Raw genomic sequence first — 23,561 nt, 5'->3', positions numbered from 1 at the left:
CTGCCTTTTGTGAGCCGTCAACCACTGTTCGCAAAACCACCTTGCGGAAGAAATCATGTCGTCGTTAGAGTAGCTACACGCGTTGGGGTCCTCTGGTGGTGTCGCTAGCAGACTTATCGGTGTGCCAGGAAAGCCCATACATGATGTGGTGGCAAGGTCAATATCTCTAGCAGTCCAAAACCAGGTGAATAATAGGCTTGCCGAACAACGCTGGAGGGACCACGGGGGATCTTGCATTCGGATCTCACCCGTAGCTCACCCCACAACCTTGGCCCACGGAGAATACGTCTCTCGGACATCAACGAGACAGGCCGGAGCCATTGCGGGAGGCTCTAAACACCAAGCAAGGCCGTTTAATATTCTGTTACCGTCAATATGAGGCTCCCATATCCACACCATGCTACGTGCCGTGCTGTTGGAACTTGCGCCCTTTATCCCTCGCAAAGTGTTCAACTCGACAATTAGCTGCAGAACTTTTGAACGTGACACAAACCCAATATCTCCGCAACGATGCCGTCCACAACTTGCTGATAAATCTCACCAAGGAAGAGGCTATCTCCTTCAGAAACAGAATTGAGCAGGCCTTGGAAGATTTCTCTGGCGGCGGTGAACGCCAATATCAACCCGAGCCCAGTGCTGTATGCCGGCCCAACGGTCAACGGACTCTTTTCCGGACCTTCACTTCAGATTCGAGCGTCGGTGCCAAACTCGTGGTTGAGCCTCCACTCAGGCCCGATGGCAAAAAGGATCCCCTGCATGGCATTCTCGTCTTGACGGATGGACAAGGCAATCCCTCAGGCATCCTCGATGCCGAGGAAGTCACTGGTTACCGAACGTCAATGAATGTCATGGTTCCCTTTTCATGGAGAAAAAATATAGATAATATTATCATTTTTGGCGGTGGTATGCAGGCCATGTGGCATACCCGCCTCATCCTGACGCTGAGGGGACCCGAGGTCAAGAACATCACTTTTCTGAACCCTGTCAAGGACCAGATTGATGCATTGATTGCCAAGATCTCGAAGGAGAACGAAGTTCGCTGGAAGTCAAACTGCTCCTTCCATTTTGTGGACACCACCGCTGCAGACTTCCAGCAGCAAGTTGAGATTCGCATGAGAGACGTCGACTGCGTATTCTGCACTACCCCATCCAGAAAGGCACTCTTTCCCTCCCACTACCTGACTAAGAGGAGCGGCGGTTGTCGCCAGCCCTTCATTTCGGCCATAGGTTCCTGGCAATCGGATATGATCGAATTGGATCCCGCCCTGTTACATCATGCCATTGCTACTGGCGGATATAACCCCCATACCAATGGAAGCAGTGGAGCAGTGCTGGTGGACGATGGCAATTTCGCTCTTGAGAATGCCGGTGAGGTGGTTCAAAGTGAGATTACGGCTAAAGACATGGTTGAGCTCGGTCAGATAGTCGCTCTGAAAAAGGCATGGACCGAGAATAAAAGCTTGAAGGGCATCGATGATATGAATCGTTTCATTTCGGAAGGCTTCGTTGTCTACAAAAGTATTGGGGTTAGTCTAACGGACTTGGTGGCAGGGAAAGCCGTTTTGGATATTGCAAACGGCAAGAATCACGTGTAAAGAAACCTAAGCCAGTAGCGTTCTTTAGCTCAATTCCGTTCTAGGCTTCTAAAAACTAAATTTTAGCGGCCAAAAGAGGTCGACTAGAACACATGTATTTACTTTGTGTTTATCAAGCGTATAAGGTAGTAGCCAGTGTTTAGACAACATTACATGTTTGTCAACTAGAGTGTCAACGAGGGAATCAGGCACCACGAGACCGCTCTAAATAGTGACGAATTTCCTCCCTATATAGTACGACTATCAAGGACCATGTCCACTGCCCATCACATCCAGAGGGCGTTCATCGTGATACGTAATCTCAATGTCGTCCCCGTGGCCTGGGTCGCGAGGATTACGGGACGCAATCAGGAATACGTCAGTTCTCATTTAACCTGTCGCGCAATTCAGCGAGTAGTATTTCAATAACGCAAAAAGCAGACGACAAAAGAAAAAGACAGTCCCTGTTTGGACGCAAACACCCCCCCCCCCAACATTTAGCCACAGCCTGTCTCTGATTATGCCCAATCGGATTTGTGCTGTTAAAGTCTACGGTAAGGTAAATATATATTACTATTGCAATTCTCGCCTTATTTAGGCAGGTTTTTAATCTATTGCTACTATAATAATATTGCTAACCTTTTTATTTCTCTTTACTTTAGATAGTAGAGAGCTATTATATTAAAATCCTCTTTACTTATTTTAGGAGATTATACTATTTAGTTAGACTATATCTACCTCTTTACCTCTTTGCCTATTAATAAGTAACTTAAGTTATTCTAGAATCTATAATCTTTATATATTTATAGAGATATTTTTATTAGTCTTATAGATTAGTTAACGTGAATGCATAGCGAGTCAGTCAATATAGCAAGTTAGTCACGCGACTATAAAAATAGCACTATCCTTCTTTAATTGCATATTTCTCCGCTATAAATCATAGAATTATTAAGTAAAGAGAATTATATAAACTTAGCCCTTAAAGCAATATAATAAGACCTAAAGCTAAGCATTTAAGGCGCAGTAAAGGTGTATAGTGTTAGCTATAGTTCACTGTATAATTAACGCAACGGTAAAACTATAAGACGTAATACCACGCCTAATTCTTAAAAGCTTATAGATCTAGAGAAATTAACTATTATTAAATATATTTTTAACCTAGACGCGCAATCCTTTCCTCCCTAGCTTAGTAGTATAAAAGATATAGCAAATTAACTGCTTGCTAATTATAATATGCTAACTATAGGACTATAATAGGCTTTAAACTTTATTAAATGCTAATTATAGCTTTCTATGCATTTTACGCGTAAGTATAACTATTAGAGAGCCTTATATAAAGATCTAAAGATAATTAGCTCTTAGTTTAAGCTTATATATAATATAGTTATAAAATATAGCATATATAATAATAATTTTTATAACTTTAATAAGACTAGCTTTATAATAGGCATAATTTTAACTATAATAGTTATTATAAGCTTAAAAAGATATAGTAATCTAACTTTAGCTTAGCTAGGTAATAGAGAATAGGTTTTAGTACTCTAGTCTATTAATTCTTATAGTTAGGCAATCCTACTATTTATTATAGTTATAGGGTAGTATTACCTTATAAACTAGTATAAAGATTCTACCCTACTAAGCAATTATATTATCTCTATAACTTAAAATAGCTAGACTATAAATAAGAAAGCTATAAAATAGATTAGGCATTTTAAAAAGTATACTAAGCCTTAAACTTATAGTATATATTATCTTCTTATCCTAGATAGGCATAAAAGTTACTACTCTATAGAATTTAAGATTTTCTGCAAAGAATAGAAGATTATTACGCTTTACATGCTATCTTATTTATCTTATATTCTTTAGCCTCTAGATATTAGGTATTTTAGGCTGCTAAAAAAGGCTTATAGTAAAGAAATTAAAGGACTTATAAGAGCGTATATAATACATATTACTAAGGCTAACTTTTTACCTGCATTTTCTATTACATTTAAAGCTATAATAACTAAAGAAAATATTTAGGGAGCTTTTAGAGGTATAGAACTTATTCTATTTAATCTAAAAAGTGTCCTATTATGCCTAGATGCCTAGCTATAGACTCTAATATAGGTTAAAGAGATAGTTAAGCTACTAAACCTATAGGTTCTAAAGACACTAAATAACCTAATTAAGGTAACTTTACAGACTAACTATATTAAAAGATAAATAAGCTGCTACTAGGAAAGCTCTCTAATATAAATTTTAGCTGCTATAGATTAGTTTATAAAGAGTATATATAGAATAATATATAAGATAGTTCTCTTAAAGGCTAAGGTTAACTAACTTTAAGAGGCAAATAAACTACTAAGTAAGCAGCATAAAGCTAGAAAAATATAATTATATTAAGAAGGCAGTATAATTATTACTAAAGGATAAGCTCTTTAGAATTAGAATAATATAGAAGAGTAGATACAGCAAGAAGATTGTAAATCTAGAGGTTAGAAGCTAAGGGTTAAGATAAAGGGTTAGCAATATAGTATATATAGTAATACTAGTTATAATGCGCAAATATGTAAGTTTAATATAGAAATATCTAATAAAGAGGATAGCAGTAAAGATTAATTAATTTCTTATATTATGGTAGTTATTTTGTAGAATCTTTATGATAAGGTGCGGTTATATAACTAACTTGCTATATTAACTAACTCGCTATGCATTCACGTTATATTCTTTTTATTAAGACTTTTTTTAAGCTTAAATTAAGAGTAGTTATAATATATAGATCTCTAAATACTACTTTATATTATGCTTTAGAGAGTAAGTTAATAACTAGAAATTATATGCTTAGTTATTGCTAAATAGTTTACTATTTTATAGTTAATCTTTAGGTATTTTTATTAGTAAGCATTATATCAAACGTGAGTGCATAGCGAGTGCGCTAACATACCGAGTGCGCCACCTAGAAATCCCATATAAAGAGGGTTTTTTATATCCCTGCAACTATACTAATTAAAGGGGAATTACTTAGTAAACTAATAATAAATAAGTAATTCTATATATAACTAGATTGCATAGATTACTAGAAGTATTATAGTAAGCTAAGTAATCTAACGTAATCTACAAGCGAGTGCCACACACAAGCAGAGCATTACTTGTATTGTATTTATTGTATTTTTGGGGGTTGCTTGTATTTTGTATTATATTTATTTTGTATTGTATTGTATTTGTATTTTTTACCTACTGTTAGAAGCGCAAGGCTTCTATTCGGGTGATAATTATCACGCGGTTTAGGGTACTTATAACTGGTTAATTAATGCTTATTAAATTTATCTAGCTATAGATAACGTACGCCTATATTAGTATTAAAGCCTACTCACGTGAGGTCTATTTTAGCTACTATTTAAAGCTATTTGCAGGCTACTAGCTCTACTGCTAAAGATAGCAGTAAAAGTAATACTAGTAGCTTCTCTCTTTAAGGCCTTAATTTATTTAAAAACAAAATAAAATAAGACACCTATTAAAGGCATACACACTAGAGGCAAATTTCTCTATTCTAAAGCTAAGTTTTCTTGTATTCTTACCTTATACTATAGTAGCTATATCCTAATAATTTAGCTATAGTAATTCCCTTACTTTTTATTCTTCTTTCTCTCTACCTAGCCTTCTACTTATATTGTAATCTTATTCTTATTAATAAGGGTTCTTAATGTGTAATTTAGTAATACTTTTATTATTGTATCTACTAGGTTATCTCCTCTATTAATCTATCTAACTTTATAGACTTTATAGCGCTTATATAACTATTAGAGAGCTATAATATCTATTATAAGCCTCTTCTCTTTAGTTATACTAAGCTTAATAAGGCACTTATATAGGGAATATAAGTCCGTAAGAAGGATTATAGGGATATCTAGAATTCCTAGTTATTTTGTGATAAGCTTTAAAGTTAAGGCTATTATATATCTAATATCTATGCCTTAAATTATACTATAAAGCTTAGAGGCTAGAGCACTTTATATAACTCTCTTTAACTTAGTTAAAAGTACATAATAATATTGCCTTTAATAAGCATTTTGCTATTATTAGTCTCTTCTTTTATACTAATAATAATAATATATCCTAGCTAGGAACTTAGATCTTTATTATTAGCAAAAGAGCTATTAATAAACATAAAAAGCTTTACTTTATTAAGGTTAAATAGTATATATTTTAGGCCTCTATCTAGGTTATTAATCTGCTACTAGATATAGCGTCCTAGATATTTAAAGTTATTGCTAGATAGTTCCTTTTATTAGGCAGCAACTAAAAGGTCAAAGGCTGCCTCTAGTTAGCAAATACTAGCAAGATATACGCTATAAGCTTATTACTTAATATATTCCTAATTAGTTATTAGAATCTAAAGCTTTAAAGCCTATTCTTTCTAGGTTATTATAATACTTCTATTAGCATTAAGAGAGATTTAGCAGCTATTAAAAGTAAGTAGCTTTTCTACCTTAAGGACTTCCTTTAGCTTTACTATAAAAGCTACCTTCTAAAGCTCTTTCTCTTTAAGATTAGAGAACTATTTATTACTAAGTCTAAGTATATTATTAGTTTACATCCTAATAATACTAAACTTATTATATTTTAAGATTAGTAGGCATAGGTTATAAGTTAAGGTTATTATCTTTAGCTTTTCTTAATAGTAGGTAGAATAAGTTGCCTACTAGTAGGTGCTAGCTTCTAGTATTTTATATAACAGTTTAACTACTACTATAATAGTGCCTTCTAGGTATCTACTATAAAGTTACTTAGGAATCTTTATAATAATTATCCTTTAGAGAGGTATTTAAGATTGCATATAGGCTTAGGTAATATCCCTTATCTAGAGAATAATTCCTTATTAGAAGAGAGAGAGCGCAAGTATAATTATAAGCTATTAGCTAGCTTATTATATTATTAGTAATTACATTAAAATAAAGGCTTTACCCTTATTATTATATCCCTAAATAATAAGGTAAGATTTCTTATATAGGGCAGCTATATTCTTGCCTTTAACCTTATTAACTATTTATAAGTTAAAGATATAAAGTTTAGTATGCTTTATAGGGTTATAAAGCTTAAATTTAAAGATACCTCTAGCTATTAAGTTATTAATCTTAGTGTAGCCTAAGATTTTAAATAGCTAGCTAGGGGTAATTATAAGTTCTTTACTATAGAGAAGGACAGTAAGGTTACAGTCTTCTTGCTCCTTTATAGTTAGGAATGCTATTATTTTAATGCTCTTAAGAAGCTTAGTATATTTAGGCGGGTTCTTAAGAGCATTAAAGAAGTACTATTCTTTAATAAGGCATTTATATAGCCTTTCTAGGCCTCTTCTTAGAAATATTTAATAAGGAGCTCTTCTAGTCTCTAGGTCTTTATGCGGTCTTTTTAGGCCTTATCTTGCTATTAGGATAGCAATAGCAATACTATCTCTAATATCTTTATTCTAGTTAACCTCCCTATTACTCTTATTAGTAACCTTAGCATTATCTTAGTTAATAGCCTGCTATTAGGGTAGCTTATTATCTATTAGGGTTATATTCTTATCCTCTAGATAGAGTTATATAATTATAGAATAGAACTTTAAGGTTATTCTAGCCTTATTAGTAATAGTATAAGTCTTACCTTTAATAGCAATAAGTTTAAAGGGGCCCTACTATCTATTCTTTTCTCTCTAAACGCAAACCTTAGATTGCAATAGAAGGGTATATAATAGGGTTATATCTAGGCTATTTCTTGTTAAGAGAGCATTTTAGACCTACTGCTTAGCGAGAGCTTATCTGGCTTTACTAGTTGCCTTATAGATAGCTTTAGCTCTCTATATAACGCTAAAGCTAGAGGGCAAATTATCCGTTATCCTAGGATAGGCGCTAAAGACTAGAAGTATTAGAATAAGTATATCTAGGCTAGCTATATTATTTATAGCTTTTATAGCTATTTAAAGCTTCTAATTATTAGTTAGAGCGTTACTAAGTTCTATATTAATTATCTAATATACATAGCAGAGAGAGCTATAATATCTTTCTGCCTTACTAATACTATTATATGCCTTAACTAGCATTTCCTAAATATAAATATATAGGCCTTTAGTATACTATTTAAATTCTACTAAGCTAAAGTTCTTTCTAGCGTTATAAACTATCTATTTAGAAGGCCTAAGGTATATATTAATCTAATAGGCTATAATAGTATCCTAAAGATCCCTTGCCTTTTATTCTTTATTATTAAGAAACTTAGCAGCTTAAAAGGCAGTTATAGAGTTAATAATATAGAGGACTAATTAGCTATTAATAAAGAAGATATCTATAATAATCTTATAGTTAAACTTATAATTATCTTAAAGGGTAAACTTAAAGTAGCTTAGAGCTCTTTTATTTATTTAATAATAGTAGTAGATATTAGTTAGTTACTTAAGAATATTACTACTATATTCTTTCCTAACTTTTATTAAGATTCTTAATAGTCTCTTAATAGATAGGTATCTAAAGCAGTAATATAGTTGCTAAAGCTGTATTTTTGTGAGGTAGAAGGCTATAGAAGCTACTAGCTTAAGGAGCTACTAGGAATAGCCCTATTGCCTAATAATAGGCATAGTAATATCTCCTTAGATAAGGCAATTAGTAAGATTATCTAATTATATATACATCCTATCTATATCTATAATAGAGAATAGGAAAGGAGTAGCAGTTAGTAGTATATAGAAGGTAATATTTCTAAATACTATTAGTACTCTAATAATGCTAATTAATAAGGCTAATCCTATACTAAAATAGATTATTATTACTAGTGTGTCTTTAATCTTTAGTAATAGCATTATTCTTATTAAGGCTCTAACCTATAGCATGCCTGCGTTAGATATACTAGTAGCGCTAGTATTAGGTAGAATGCCTCTAAAGATATAGTTAGAATATCTTTCCTTAGAAATAAAAATAGCAGTCTCTTTTAGTTCTTTTATAAAATAGGGATCTTTAGCTAATAGAGCATGCTTAAACGCTTAGTCTCTTAAACTAGTAAGAATTTCTACTAGCTATAGAATTACTATTATAGCTAAGAAATTCTAGGTAATAGTACCTATACTAGTAAATATATTATTACTGCTAATAGGAAGGAATTTATTATTATTATTATTATTACTATTAGTATTATTAAAGGAATTCTATCTATATATTTTATTAAGAAGAGCAGTATTCTTATTATTATCTTTACCCTTAAAGGCAGTTAGGAATACTTAATACCTCTTAGCTGTTAGAGGCATTAGGTGCTTCTTTTAGAGCTAGGAATTTTAAGCTTAAAAGCATTCTTAGTTGCTATGCTTAGTTAACTAGCAGCTAGGTTAGCAGTAAATATAGCACTTCTTCTAGTAGTTTAGGAACTACCCTTTTTAGTTATAATTTAAGGCATTTTCTCTACTACGTTTAAAAGCGCAATTAGTATAAAAGACTTTTACTAGCTAGGGTGTTATTTTCTTATGGATAGTAATAGCTTGCTAGAGCTTAGCAGTAAGGTCTTTAAAGGTCTTTACTAGCTTTATTAATAGCACCTTACAAGCTAGGGTCTTAGAAGCAGTAATCTTAAGCTTATCCCTTATACTATTAAAGCCTATATTACCAGGTTAAAAGAGGCTCTAGTAAAGCAGTTATATCTTCTCTATAAGAATCTTAAGGCAGGATAAGAGACATTTATTATAATATTAGTTAATAATTACAGCAAGATTAAGGCTTTCCTACTTGCGAAGGTATTAGTCTTAAATTACCTCTATTTTATACCTCTTTTAGAGGGCATAGATAAGGTTATTATAACTTTTTCCTTTATTAGCTAGATTATTAAGATAGTACTAGTATGCTAGTCCTATAAGCATAACTAGGATAGCCTAAGCAAGCTAGTCTTATAGATAGTTAATCTATTTGTATTTATTAATAAATATATTAACTTTAGTTAAGAGAAAGTTATATTCTTAGCCTAAGAATTTATTACTTTCCTAATAGCCTTTAGTAAGGCTATCTAGGCGTCTAAGTAGGTTAGGGGGCACTTTACCGTCTAAGAAAGAAGGTAATTACCCTTTCCCAGCTAGGAACCCCTATAACTATAGTGTATTAACTACTAGAGAAGGTATATTAATGCCTCTAGACGTGCGAGTTATAGTAGGTACTGCTATCTTAGGAGCTATAATAACCTCTAGTTAGGCTATTTTAGGTTATTCTTAGGTTAGTGCTATAATAGGCTTTATTATTAATAGACTTAGTAGGGGTATAGAGGATTATAGAGAGCGCTATAAATTATTATCTAGCTATATAGGAAAGCCTAGAGAAGATATAGCTTCTATAATAGCATTAATAATTAGGAACTAGTCTTTCTTTCTAATATAGACCCCCTTTACACAAAGGGTATTATAAAAGTTATAGAGGTTAGCCTTTCTTAAGTGGTTAAAATAGCTATAGTTCTAGTTAGTAAAGTTATTAATAAGGCATTACTATATATTATAAGAGCTCTATTTGCATTTCTAGTAATAGTTAGTAGCCTAGCTAATAGCATTATTAACCTTTTTTATAGTAGGTTTTCTTAGGTTAAAGTTTAAGAGGGTAGTTAGTTTATTAGGATTATAAAGATTAGGGTTAAAGAGAGGCAGCTTAGTAATAGTTTTATTGCCTTAGAGGGATAAGGCATTACTATCTTCTTCTGCTATTATTATTATTAAAGTAGGAGGCAAGAGAAAGAAGCTTAAAGGTAAATTTAGGGGTAGGATAGAATTTAGGGTAAGCTAGAGCTTTTTAGTAGTATTTTCCTAGGCGTAGGATTAAAGATTAGCAGTTAAACTAATAACTTATAGGTAATAATATTCCTTTATAGAAGATATTTTCTTATGATAGATAATAAAGGGATTACTTTAAGGCATAATAATAGTACGCAAAAAGCAGTAGTAGCACTTAAAATTAATTTCCTTTAGATAGCATAGAAAGTCTATAGTAGTAGTAGAGATCTATCTCTTCTTAGGTTTCTTACTATCTATAGTCTTATAACTACTAATTAGTATTAGAAGCATAAGGCTTCTATTTAGGTGATAATTATTACGCAGTTTAGGGTACTTATAACTAGTTAATTAATGCTTATTAAATTTATCTAGCTATAGATAATATACGCTTGTATTAGTGTTAAAGCCTGCTCACGTGAGGTCTATTTTAGCTACTATTTAAAGCTATTTGCAGGCTACTAGCTCTACCGCCAAAGACAGCAGTAGAAGCAACACCTACTCTATGTATTAAATTGTATTTTGTATTGTATTAAATACAATATAATACAAAAATATAATACAAAAATACATTGTATTTTAATTAGAAAAATTAAATACTAAAAAAATCCCTAGAAATTCTATTTAGCTATAATAGTAGCTAAAAATAGCTAATAAATTAGTAATAGGGCTAATTATAGCTATATTAGCTATAATTAGCTTCTAAAAACCTACTTTAAATTAGGCTATATTTTTGCATTACATGGAAATTAAACTTAGAACCTTAAGAAATTACTATTAATAGTAACTGCCTATAAATACAAAAATACAATGTATTTAAATACAATATAATATATTTTTTGCCTAGCCTATATATTGTATTTTGTATTGTATTGTATTTAAATATAATATATCTAAGATCCTATGTATTGTATTTTATATTGTATTTAAATACAATACAATATAAATACAATATAAAAATACATTTTGTATTGTATTTTTTGGCAATGCTCTGCTCACAAGTAAGTGCTACTATCACAAAAGTGCAGTTATAGACGATATAGACGTGGATTATGATCCTTAATCTCTTCTATCTAGTAAGGGTTATTTATAACTTTTTATAGTAATCTAAATAGCTTTCCTAGCTATTATCTGTATATTTTAGGTGGCTAGCTAGCTATTAGGTAGTTAGGCTAGCTCTATTTAAGGCTTAGCGCCTATAGACGCTATTAAATCCTATTTATTGTGATATACCCCTCTAGATTGTATTGCGTTTAGCGATATAAGCTATAAGTTTGCTACTTAAAGCTATTCTAAGTCCTTAGTGCTTAAATTTTTATGCTATTTAATAAGGCTAATAATATCTATAAGCCCTAGTTGCTTAATAAATTAACTAAATCTTTAACCTAATAAAGCCTTTATTAGTCTATCTGCTAGATTATCTGCGCTTTTAATGTATATAATATTAAAGCTGCCTTTCTAATAGACCTAATAAATCTAACTACTATTTATATTAATGTGCCTTAATAACGTTTTTATCCTTAGAAGGTTACTATTAACTAGCTATATAGTTTGCTAGTTATTATATTAAATAGTTAGTTTTTTATCTAGTTAAAGGTCTAGCTGCTAAAATAGGCATTAAGTTGCTATAACCTCTTTTGTAGTATGTATAAATGCAAGTAACTTAGCTTTAGTTAATAATATTATTACTATAGCTTATTTATTTGCAGTCTAGCTAATAGGTCTATTAAATAGGACTATTATTAAACCCTATGATAATTTTTAAGTTATCTAGTTATCTGTAAAAGCTATATCTACTGCAATCTAAAGGTCTAAGCTATTACTGCTATTGCTATTAAATTCTATTATAAGGAACCTTATTACATATAGGTATTTAAGAACCTAATTTGTGATCTTTTAATAATATTCTAATAGGTTAAATAAGAACTTAGCTAACTTAGCTATAGACTTTATAATATCTAGCCTTATTATAATTGCAATATAATTAATAGAGCTAGTAGTCTATTAGAATAGGTGGATTTATGCACCTAAGGCCTATTTATTATTAGGCTATAGCTAGTTTCTAGGCATTAGATTTCCTTTATAGGTCTCTCTTCTAGCTATCTTAAACCTTATAATAATATTCTTAATATATAAGTCCTAATATAGCTATAGCTTCTTTGCAAGCTAGTCTTAAAGGACTTAGATACTAAGAAACTAATATAGAGCTCTAAGGTTCTTTATATTATATACCTTTTTAAGGTTTTATATTATTTAATCTGCTAGATCTAAATTAGCTTGCCTATATAACATAATAATATTATCCACATAAAAGAAGATAGTAATAGCTATATTATTAAAGATATATAAATCTTCTATATATAGCAATAGTCCTAGTTAATAGAAGGTTTAACTAAGGTCTTATTGCTATAATAATAGTAACCTTCTTAATCTGTATAGCGCTTTTAATAGCTTTAGCAGCTAACTAGGTCTTTAGAATCCTTCTAGAAATATTATATAGACCTCTTTATCTATAAAGCTATTAGTAAAGGCATTAACTGCATCTAGCTGCCTTACTTCTAGGTTAAATTTAGCTATTATTACTATTAATATTTAAAAGCTTTTTCTAGCTAAGGTTACTATATAAGTTTCCTTTTAATTAATTAGTTAAAGGTCTTCTTATATATATAACTAGGCTTTAAACTTTATTAGATAACTATACTTATTAAACTTATATTTAAAGACCTAAGTTAATAGTAGTAGTTACTAATTTACTTAGTTATATTAGATTGGTTAAAAAGTGCCTTAAGTTTATAAGCTATTAAATTTACCTGCTATAGCTTGCTTAAATTTAGGTTTATATGGATAACCCTTAAGTTCTTTCTAATTTCTTAGTTCTAGTGGAAGGCTTTATCTATAAGGCCTTTCCTTTCTTCTAACACTAAAGCTGCTTAGAAAAGCTTAGTTATTAGCTGCCTTTTTGCTTAGCTTCTTATTTTGCTGTAACCTTTAAGGTTTAGGTTATTAACTGCCTTAGTCTATAAAAGCTAGCGTTAGAAGATCTTAATTATAGTAGTTAGGGCTATTTAAAGTTAATAGGAGGTCTTCTAGTTTAGATTTAGATAACTAACTTTCTTTCTAACTATATATATCTTGTTGTATTGTATTAACTATAATAGTAGAATAGATATTATTAATTTCTTTATAGTTAGATTTATCTTTAATATATTAAGGTAGTTAGACCTTAATACGTTAATTTATTAGTTATTAGATATCTAATAATTAGTAAAAGGTCTTTTTATTAAAGGTTATATCTCTAACTCTTCTAACCTTAGATTTTAAAGGAATCTATACTTAGAATATATTAGTAGAATTATATCTAACTAGATATCTAATTTTAGCGTGGGCCTTTATCTTTAGAGCCTATTTTTAGATGCCTTAAAGAGCTTTCTTAGTTATTAGGTAAGCTCTATAGCTAAACGCTTAAAGGTGTATTATATTAGGTTAAATTTCCTAATATCTAGTATTACGGTTATTTTCCTATAACTACTATAGCTATTAGAAGGGAGATTTCTAACCTATTGCTTGCTATAGCAATAAGTTATATAAATAAATAGCAGTCTTCTAATATTCTAGCTATAGTTTAGCTAGAAGGTTAGCTGCTAGCTGTATTAGTTAAGCTTTTAAGCTAATAACTCTACTAGACCTTTCTATAGCGCTATTTTAAGCAGGTATATATCCTACGGTTAGTTTATCTTAAATTCTAGCTTAATTAACCTAAGCTTTATATGTAGATTATAGGCTATAGTTATTATCTTAATAGATTTAGCATAGGCCTAGTTAATACTACTATTAGATATAAGCTTTAAATGCTTATAACGTTCTAATAAGAGTATCTTAGTTAAATCTCTCTAGTAGATAGATATAAATAGTACTAGTAAATTTATTCTTAACTAGTAAAGCTGCTTTCTTTCTATTATAGCTTATTATAAGCTAAAAGGTATTAATGTAAATTCTCTAGAAGGGGCGTAGGCTCTTTATCTAGGGGCTCCTTTAAGATATCTGCCTTTTTAGCTATATAGTTAAGTATGCCTTGCAGTTAATTTAAAGAGGTCCCTATATATAAGCTCTAATAGTTCCTTTAACTAGATATTTAAGACTAGTAGCATTTAAATAACCTAGCTATTAATGCTATAGTTTAGCTTTAGCTATCTACTATAGCTATAGTTCCCTTAATAATTAGAAGCTTCTAATTAGTTTTATTTAATCTAGTAGGTTATATTTAATTACTAGTTATTAGAAGTAATGCCTTATATGGAAGATAACTTTAGTGTTCTTTGTTATAGCTCCTATTGCTAGGTTCTAATTATATCCCTTTTTAAGAAAGAGGTTTAGAGATACTATATTTATATAGAAGGTTAGAATGTATATAACCTTCTATAATAGAAATAGTCCTTCTTAAATTTATAGATAGACCTTTCTATAGCCTTTAATTTTAAGGCTACTATTACTAGTAAAAGTAACTTCTATCTGCTTATTAGGCTAATAGTTAACTAACCTATTAAGGTTATTATAGATATATATATCTAATCTAGAATCTAATATAAAAGAGTCTCTAAGGGGATAGATCTTTTCTTAACTTGCTTAGATTAATAATGCTACTAGCTCTATTAGATCTATTTAATCCTTTTAATCTAGTTAATTAATAGCACTATATTAGCCTGTAAAGGCTATACCTCTAACATCCTAACTTTTAGACTAACTAGGTTATTAACTAGCTGCTTATTATAATATCTAGTTAACTTTTTCCTTAGTAGCTAGGTCTTATAGCTTTTATTAAACCTTAGCTTTAATAGCTATATTAGGTTTCTAATTAGCTAGTCTTACCTCTTTAACTAAATACTAATACTTTATATATTAGTAGTATAGGCTATAGATGCATTAATATTAGGATTTCTTTTTAGCTTTTTCTTCTTTATTCTCTATAGCTTCTTTAGTTAATAGAGTTTATAGGCTTTTCTCTTATTAGAATATTGCTATAAATACGCTCTTACTAGCAGTAACCTTCTAACTATAATAGTTATATTTAAATAGGTTACTAATCTTAATGCTATTAGGAATCTTCTTCTACTAGCCTTTCTTAGCAGCATTTGCTTTATTCCTAATCCTATTATTCTAGTAATCTAAAAACGCAGGATTAATTAAAGCTACTAAAGTAAGAAAGTTAAGTATTAGGCATAAGTTTTTTGTATTAGGCAGATCTAGCTACTTAGCTTCTATTAGGACTTTCTGCTAACTAGTAACCTAGGTTTTAATTTTTATATAGTTTAGTGCTTTAAGTACTAGCTTATACCTTACTAGGACTTCTTTTTCTTATTTCTAAGAAGTAGGTTTAAGATAGGCTTTAAGCAGTAATAGCTACTTTATAATATTAGTCTCTAGAGCAATTACATTATAGTAGTTACCTACTATTAATATAATATATTATTAGATGCTTACTAGAGCCTTTTAGTAGCATATATAGCTTTATAGTTCTATATAATACTTAGTAGTAAGGAAATTAAGCCTCTTAAATTAACTATTATCTAGGTTAGTAAGACTTACTACTCTAGCTTCTATATTGCTAGGCTATAGCTTATTTAGCTTCTTAATTTCCTTCCTGCTAGCTATATCTAGGTCTAAGCTGTACTAGATACTCTTAATTATAGCTAGTTTCTTAATAATTAATATCTACTATTTCTAGTTAGCTAGGCCTTATAGGCTTAACTGGGAAGAACCTTCTAGTTAATCTATAGTAGCATTTATATAGTTAAGTAATTTACAGTAGAAAGATAGGTGTAAACTAGGCTTATAACTATCACAAAAGTATAGTTATAGATAATATAGATGTGGATTATAATTCTTAATCTCTTCTATCTAGTAAGGGTTATCTATAACTTTTTATAGTAATCTAAATAGCTTTCCTAGCTATTATCTATATATTTTAGGTGGCTGGCCAGCTATCAGGTGGTTAGGCTAGCTCTATTTAAGGCTTAGCGCCTGCAGACGCTGTTAAATCCTATTTATCGTGACAGCTACACTCGCACTTACGCCTAAAGGATAATTATAACATCCTTGTAAAAACCGCTAAAATTAAGTAAAAATAGCTATATTTTTAATATACTACTATTTACTATATATTTAAACTAGTATCTAACTTTAGGGTTAGAATTATATATAATTATATAGAGAAACTAGAAGTTACACAGTGTAAAGTCTAAATTTTCTAACTTCTAGATAACTAGCTACCCTATGCACTAGAAAATCTAGATTTTAGTTTATATAGTAGTTAAATACCTTATATTAAAATTATAGCTAATTTTATTCATAAATGCGATTTCTTGCAAGGATATCTAAAAGTGTATTTTACATAGAATTTCTAAGTGTGGCACTCACTTGTGTGTGGCACTCGCTTGTGGATCACGTTATCTACTAAATTAATAGATAGTATTTTACTAGATTTAGTAAAGCCTAGAGAGTATATTATAGTTAGTAATACTAAATTCTAATAGATAGTCTTTAAGAGCATTATATCTTATCTTTTATTCTCTTTATATATATACTATTAAGAGAAGTATAGAATATGTTGGAAGCGCAAGGCTTCTATTCGGGTGATAATTATCACGCGGTTTGGGGTACTCGTAACTAGTTAATTAATGCTTGTTAAATTTATCTAGCTATAGATAACGTACGCCTGTGTTAGTGTTAAAGCCTGCTCACGTGAGGTCTGTTTTAGCTACTATTTAAAGCTATTCGCAGGCTACTGGCTCCACCGCCAAAGACGGCGGTGGAAGCAACAGAATAGTATATCTATATACTACCCTTAAATAATTTTTAAGTGATCTATACTAGTTAATAAGTAACTCTCTATTAACTCTATAACTAGACTTATAATTAATAATATATTATATTAACGTAGGTGTATAGTAAGCTAGCTAGCATAGTAAGCTAGCTACCTAACTACACCTTCTTGCAGATATTTTACAAAAGAATAACCATAATATATAAAATTAATTTAATCTTTACTGCTATCCTCTTTATTAGATATTTCCATATTAGTCTAATATATATGCGCATTATAACTAGTCTTACTATACATACTATATTGCTATCCCTTTATCTTATTCTAAGGCTTATAACCTCTAGTTTTATAATCTTCTTGCTATATCTACTCTTCTATATTATTCTAGTCCTAAAGAGCTTATCCCTTAGTAATAGTTATGCTACTGCCTTAATATAAATATATTTTTTTAGCTCTATACTGCCTGCTTAGTAGTATATTTACCTCTTAAAGCTAGTTAATCTTAGCCTTTAAGAGGGCTATCTTGTGTATTATTCTGTATATACTCTTTATAAATTAATCTATAGCGTCTAAAATTAATATTAGTAAGCTTTCCTAATAGTAACTAATTTATCTTTTAATATAATTAGTCTATAAAGTTGCCTTAGTTAGATTATTTAGGGTCTTTAGAACCTATAGGTTTAGTAGCTTAAGTGCAGCCTTAACTAGTATTAGAGTCTATAGCCTTATATCTAGACATAATAAGACACTATTTTAATTAAATAGAATAAGTCCTATGCCTCTAAAAGCGCTTTAGATATTTTCTTTAGTTATTATAGCTTTAAAGGCAGTATAAAATGTAGGAAAGAAGTTAGCTTATATAATATATATAATATATACTCTTATAAGTCCTTTAATTTCTTTGCTATATGCTTTCTTTAGCAGCCTAAAATAGCTAATATCTAATAGCTAAAGAATATAGGATAAATAAGATAGTATATAAAGCATAATAATCTTATAGTCTTTATAGAATACCTTAAATTTAGTTAAGTAGTAACTTTTATATCTATCTAGAATAAGAAGTTAATATATACTATAACTTTTAGGTTTAATATGCTTTTTAAAGTGCTAGATCTAATCTATAGCTTTCTTATTTATAGTCTAGCTATTATAAGTTATAGAGATAACCTAATCCTTTAGTAGCGCGCTATCTTTATACTAGTTTCTAAGGTAAAACTGCTCTATAGCTATAATAAATAGCAGGATAGCTTTACCTCTAGAATTAATAGACTAGAGTACTAAAACCTATTTTCTATTACCTAGTTAAGCTAAAGTTAGTTTGCTATATCTATCTAAGCTTATAATAACTATAGTAATTAAGATTATACCTATTATAAAGCTAGTCTTATTAAAGTTATAGAAATCCTTATCCTATATACTATATTTTGTGATAGTATTATATATAAGCTTAAACTAAGGCTTAATTATCTTTAGATCTTTATATAAGGCTCTCTAATAGTTATATCTATGCGTAAAACGCATAGAAAGCTATAGTTAGCGCTTAATAAAGTTTAAAGCCTATTATAGTCCCACAGGAGGCACGTTATATTTAGCTAGCAGTTAATTTGCCATATCTTATATACTAGTAAGCTAAGAAGGAAAAGATTGCGCATCTAGGTTAATAATATACTCTATAATTATAGACTCCTTAAGTTTTATAAGTTTCTAGCAGGGAGGCATAGTATTGCGCTGTAGAGTAATTCCCTTAATGCAAGTACTAAGCGTACTATAAGGTACTATATAGATCTTTACAGCTTCTTAGATGCTTAGATTTAGGGTTTTCTCTATAGCTTTAATAGCTAAGAGCATCTACCGTTCTTAATTTAAAGTTTCTATATTTTTTGGTGGAGAAATTAAGAGATATAGGAGGGTAGTTCTATTTGGGCGGTTAGGTAGCCAGCTCACTATGCTGGCCAGCTTACTATGCTGGCCAGCTCACTATGCACCTACGTTAGTAATTATAAGAGAAAATATAGCTAGAAAAAGAAATCATAAGGGGGTAGAAGCTTAAATAAAAGAAAGGTTAAAAAGTTAAGAGAATAGATTCCTAAAGGAAAAGAAAATATATATATATAGCTTTAATCTACTATTTTAGTTTTAAATCTTTTATTAATTAGAATATAATGCAATAATATATATTAGGCTTTTATATCTCTCTAGATTTAATATTCTATAATCTATAATTTAATCCTTAAATAAAGTATTAAAGAGTCTAAAATAGATTAAAACCTAAAAGTAAGCAATTTTAGAGTTATATTAGATCTTTTCTCTTTACATTAGGAATTCTTTATAAACTTACTTTACTAATAGCTAGAGCTATAATATTTATTGTTAAATGCTCTAGTTATAATGTTAGAGGCTTAGTAGCTACACTGTAGCTAAATGTAGGGGGGGGGTGCGTCCGGATAGAGATTTAGGTGCGTCCAAATAGAGACTGTCTTAAAGAGTGTACGAGAGCCGCTATAGCTTGTCCACCGAGAAGGCTTCAGAAACATATCTTTTCTTGTTGGCACGCTAAGTAGATGCTTGTTAAGCGACATGGCGTCTATGCGCTACGTAGTGTTCCAGTCTCTGCGAATCGTCCTAAAGCGTATAGGCATTTAACATGCTTGGGCAATCGTAATTAAAGTGTAAGGCTCTTCGTGTCTTTACCCCATGCAACATCTAACGTCGCACACGTCCTGCAATCCAATGTATATTGTGAGCTACAGGGAGGGACTACAAAGAACAAAAACTACGTATATTACGCTTGCAACACGCAAACGCCCACTCAGCTGTTTTGTCTACTTAATACTTGAATTCCTGGCCGACAAGCTTCTCGCTGAGCTTCCACAACCTCTCGGCATCGACCTTGCTTGTCGCCCAGGAGTAGACTTCCTCCTTAGCCTGGTCCGCAATATGGCAATCAGTCACAAAGGCACCGTTCTGACCCGCGATGCTGGTGTCGAACGACGCAAAGACATGGGTGGCAACTCCCTGGTCCGGGTCCTTGAATTGGAGTTCGCCCATGCCGCAACCCCACTTATTACCATAGATGTTGTCCATATCGGTAAGGTCGGCGGCGAAAGCGGCGAAGTCAGCGGCTCCGTGCGCCGACAGGTTCGTGTAGCTGGTGCCGGGACACATAGGAAAGGAGAGAAGGCCCCGGGAACCGAGTTTCTCGGCGAGTGAGAGACCCATTAGAGCATTGCCCGTCTTAGACTGGCCGTACGACAACCATCTCTGGTAGCGCTGCCCGTCCCCGAAATTGTAATCCTCCCATCGGATGTTGCCGACGCGATGCACGTTACTAGAGACTGTGACAATGCGCGGAGCCGTAGAGGCAAGGACCTTCTCGATAAGGAGATTGGTGAAGAGGAAGTGACTGAGATGATTTGTCTGGAACTGGCTTTCGAACCCATCCTCGGACTTGCTATATGGCACCGCCATAATGCCTGCATTATTGACCAAGATATCAATGTGAGGAACATCGTCCCAGGAATTCACCGTAGCGGCGGCCTTCCTGACATCAGCGAATGAGAGAAGGTCCATAGAGACGATCTTGACCTTGATTTCAGGAAGCACGGCGTTGAGATCTGCCTTGACGGCTTCCAATTTCGAGATGGAACGACCTGTCAGGATGAAGAGGCTAGGCTTGGCTGCAGCGACCTGTTTGACATATCTCTCGCCGAGACCTCCGGTAGAGACTCCGGTAACGAGAATGACCTTGCCAGTAATGAAAGGGGCGTACCAAGCCACGAGCTCGCTGGCCTTGGTGGTGTAGTCGAAGTTGGGCGCCATGGCTGGTGAAGTATAGGATCGGTTTCAACGGCTGCGTTATTTAACGAATCGGTTTGGATTATCGTTGCTGAAGATGGATGCGATAACTAGCTTGTAAGCGGACGGATGGCAGAACCCCTCTCTTATATTCCATGACCATGCCATGCACGCGGCGTCATGGAAGTTCGAGTCCTCCGAGATCAGTCGCGATATGGCCCACCAGTGGCTGGGCTCCACAGTTGGCCGTGTCAACGCCGGACTAGCCGGCTTCCACGAGACTTTCATTGAAGCTATTGCGAACAATGGATATGTAGCCTTGTCGGTTCGCACTTTCGCCCCAAAAAGGTTTAGTTTGGGTAGCCAGCCAACTACGCTATTCTAATAGGAGTTAGCTTGACTGACCGAGAGTTAACATCAAAAATTCCTCGGCTACAAACTTCGCAATTCTTAGCTCCTCTCCTGCAACTCCGTGGATGTCATCCGACAAAACAAGTCCGCAACACGGGTATGAGAACCCAGCGAAGGGGCTCCCTAAATAATGGTTAACGTGGGAAAGCGATCAAAATGCTGTTTTGCATGTCGACATCGCCGTGTTAAAGTACTTCCCTTCCCCCTCCTCTCTCCTCCCCCGGCTCCCAGATTGCGACACAGTCCTTCCAGCAGACATTGTGCTCACATCTTTTTAGTGTGACTTGCAAGAGCCACAGTGTCGCCGCTGCACTGAAAGTGGGTGGACATGCCCTGGCTATCCAGCTTGGGAGGTCATGCTTCGCATGCAGAACAATTATGCCGAAAATAGTGTGCGGATGCGAGTTAAGAAAGCTAAGGCAAAGAGAAGAGAAGAGACATCACAAATGGTAACTAGCATTCCTCCAATAGTGTACATTGCTCCTGAGGTGCACAGTTGGAATCGTTTCTATCAAGACTATATTATGGATTCTGGTATAGCTGTCTTCAACACTCTCCCTAGCTTTAACACCGACGGCTCCTCAACATGTTTCTTAGAGGCGCTACAGGCAGTGACGTTAGCTAGCTCGGCCAACCAATTGCGTCAGTCTCCATTAATGGTCCGAGCCAGGAGACACTATGGCACAGCAATAGTCACGCTTAAAGCCACGCTTGATGATCCAAGGCGGGTAGGAGACGATTCGATACTGATAGCTCTATTTCTACTTTCACTCTATGAGGTAAGACATTTTAATCGCCCTTATCAGTGTGATTTTAGGGTATAGGCTTCGATCCTCGTTACGAAGGTTCCTTATGCTGAAAACATATAGATAATTGTCGCAGAGGCTATCACAGCCGTTTCAACGGATCCGAACTTGCAATGTCAGATCCACTTCCACGGCGTATTGGCTTTGCTTCAATGGCGAGCTAAGCATGCGCAAGATTCTGAATTAGATCGAGGAGTGTTTGTATTTTTCTGTCATATTGCCGTATGAGCAGTTTCCAAGCTATGTGTCCAAGATATTGGACTAATCATCTTTTAGTTAATGAGTATGTTTGTTAATTACGAGCCCTGCGACGCCAAGTGGTCAGCCCTGGAGAGCTTTTCGAATCCATGGGCAAATCAACCGCTAGAACCTATACTTGCCAGAGCTGTCGATTTCAAGAGGCGAGCTCGCACTCGAGTCTTCCTGAGGGTCGACCGTCCTCCTAGCGAGGATGTGCTACAGCTTATCGAAGACGGGATTAGTATTAGCGAAGACCTCAAGAATGTGGCCGCCAACATCAGGGCCGCAAATTCAACTTTACCTTCATATCAACGATCGACCGCATTCAATAACATGCTTGAAATTTCTACCAAAACAACTGAAGCTATAGCAAGAAATCTATATCAAGTCGTCAGGTATCATACAATTGAGCTTATTCTGGGCCTCATCGCGTTTGTAAAAGACGAACTAGATGGAACTGACTGTAAGAACGCTTATCCGATGGTCCCATCAAATTGTATCTCTATCCTAGACGAGATATGCGAAAGCATTTGCGGTATACTCGGTCTTGGTAACAACTGCGACGTCGAAGACAACAGCAAAGGTATGGGCTACCGAGTTTATTGCACGTTCTGGCCCATGGTGATTCTACTGTTCTCTCCACTGGTCGAGGAGGAGAAGAGGGTATGGATTGAAGATAAACTTCGATATATGGGCGAGACAACAGGATTCGGCATGGCAACTTGGTCGGTCAAAATGGCAAAGTCTGTACACGTTGTCCTGCCCAAAAGGTAGAGAAATTCGGCTTAAAACGTTGGATACTGAGGCAGTGTTTATTATAAGGCTGATGATGGGGACGGAATTAACCCCTGAAGGCTCTATGGTTATAATCCAACGGGCTAAACCCGAAACTGGCTCAGCTTCTGCTCTCGGCTTCTGCCCTTCTGGACAGGGACCTACTGACCAGTGACAAGCGATGCTATCACAGACCTCCCTAGCTCTTGAGCTCTCCTTTTCTTTAGATATTCGTTGCAACCACCCAGCCAAACAACTTACTTGCTTAGACCGTTACACAATTGACCCAACGGATTGCAAGACAATCAAGGAAATATTGTAACCAGCTTCAATATATCGTGATCCATATGCGAGTGGACACAAAACCAGAATCTTGCACCTTCTTACTATAA

General features: G+C 33.2%; 3 protein-coding genes across 3 annotated transcripts; 2 read left to right on the top strand and 1 right to left on the bottom strand.

Moving 5' to 3' along the window:
• Nucleotides 1–397: 397 nt before the first annotated feature.
• VFPPC_18157 (proline utilization protein) lies at nt 398–1,595 on the top strand (the record flags this gene model as incomplete). Its single annotated transcript, XM_022429811.1, has 2 exons — nt 398–404; nt 466–1,595. The coding sequence occupies 2 exons, from the start codon at nt 398–400 to the stop codon at nt 1,593–1,595; spliced, it is 1,137 nt and encodes a 378-aa protein (XP_022286042.1).
• Nucleotides 1,596–19,969: 18,374 nt separating this feature from the next.
• Nucleotides 19,970–20,962, bottom strand: VFPPC_02128 (short-chain dehydrogenase; the record flags this gene model as incomplete). Its single annotated transcript, XM_018281830.1, has 1 exon — nt 19,970–20,962. The coding sequence occupies one exon, from the start codon at nt 20,960–20,962 to the stop codon at nt 19,970–19,972; it is 993 nt and encodes a 330-aa protein (XP_018138921.1).
• A 743-nt stretch (nt 20,963–21,705) lies between these two features.
• On the top strand, nt 21,706–23,169 carry VFPPC_02126 (C6 zinc finger domain-containing protein; the record flags this gene model as incomplete). The annotated part of the gene is made up of 3 exons (XM_018281829.1): nt 21,706–22,128; nt 22,219–22,377; nt 22,432–23,169. 3 exons carry the CDS (start codon nt 21,706–21,708, stop codon nt 23,167–23,169), a joined length of 1,320 nt encoding a protein of 439 aa, XP_018138920.1.
• Nucleotides 23,170–23,561: the final 392 nt, after the last annotated feature.

Source organism: Pochonia chlamydosporia, chromosome 1, assembly GCF_001653235.2.
Source record: "Pochonia chlamydosporia 170 chromosome 1, whole genome shotgun sequence".
NCBI classification, from domain to species: domain Eukaryota; kingdom Fungi; phylum Ascomycota; class Sordariomycetes; order Hypocreales; family Clavicipitaceae; genus Pochonia; species Pochonia chlamydosporia.
This window is presented reverse-complemented; position numbering and strand designations above follow the sequence as displayed.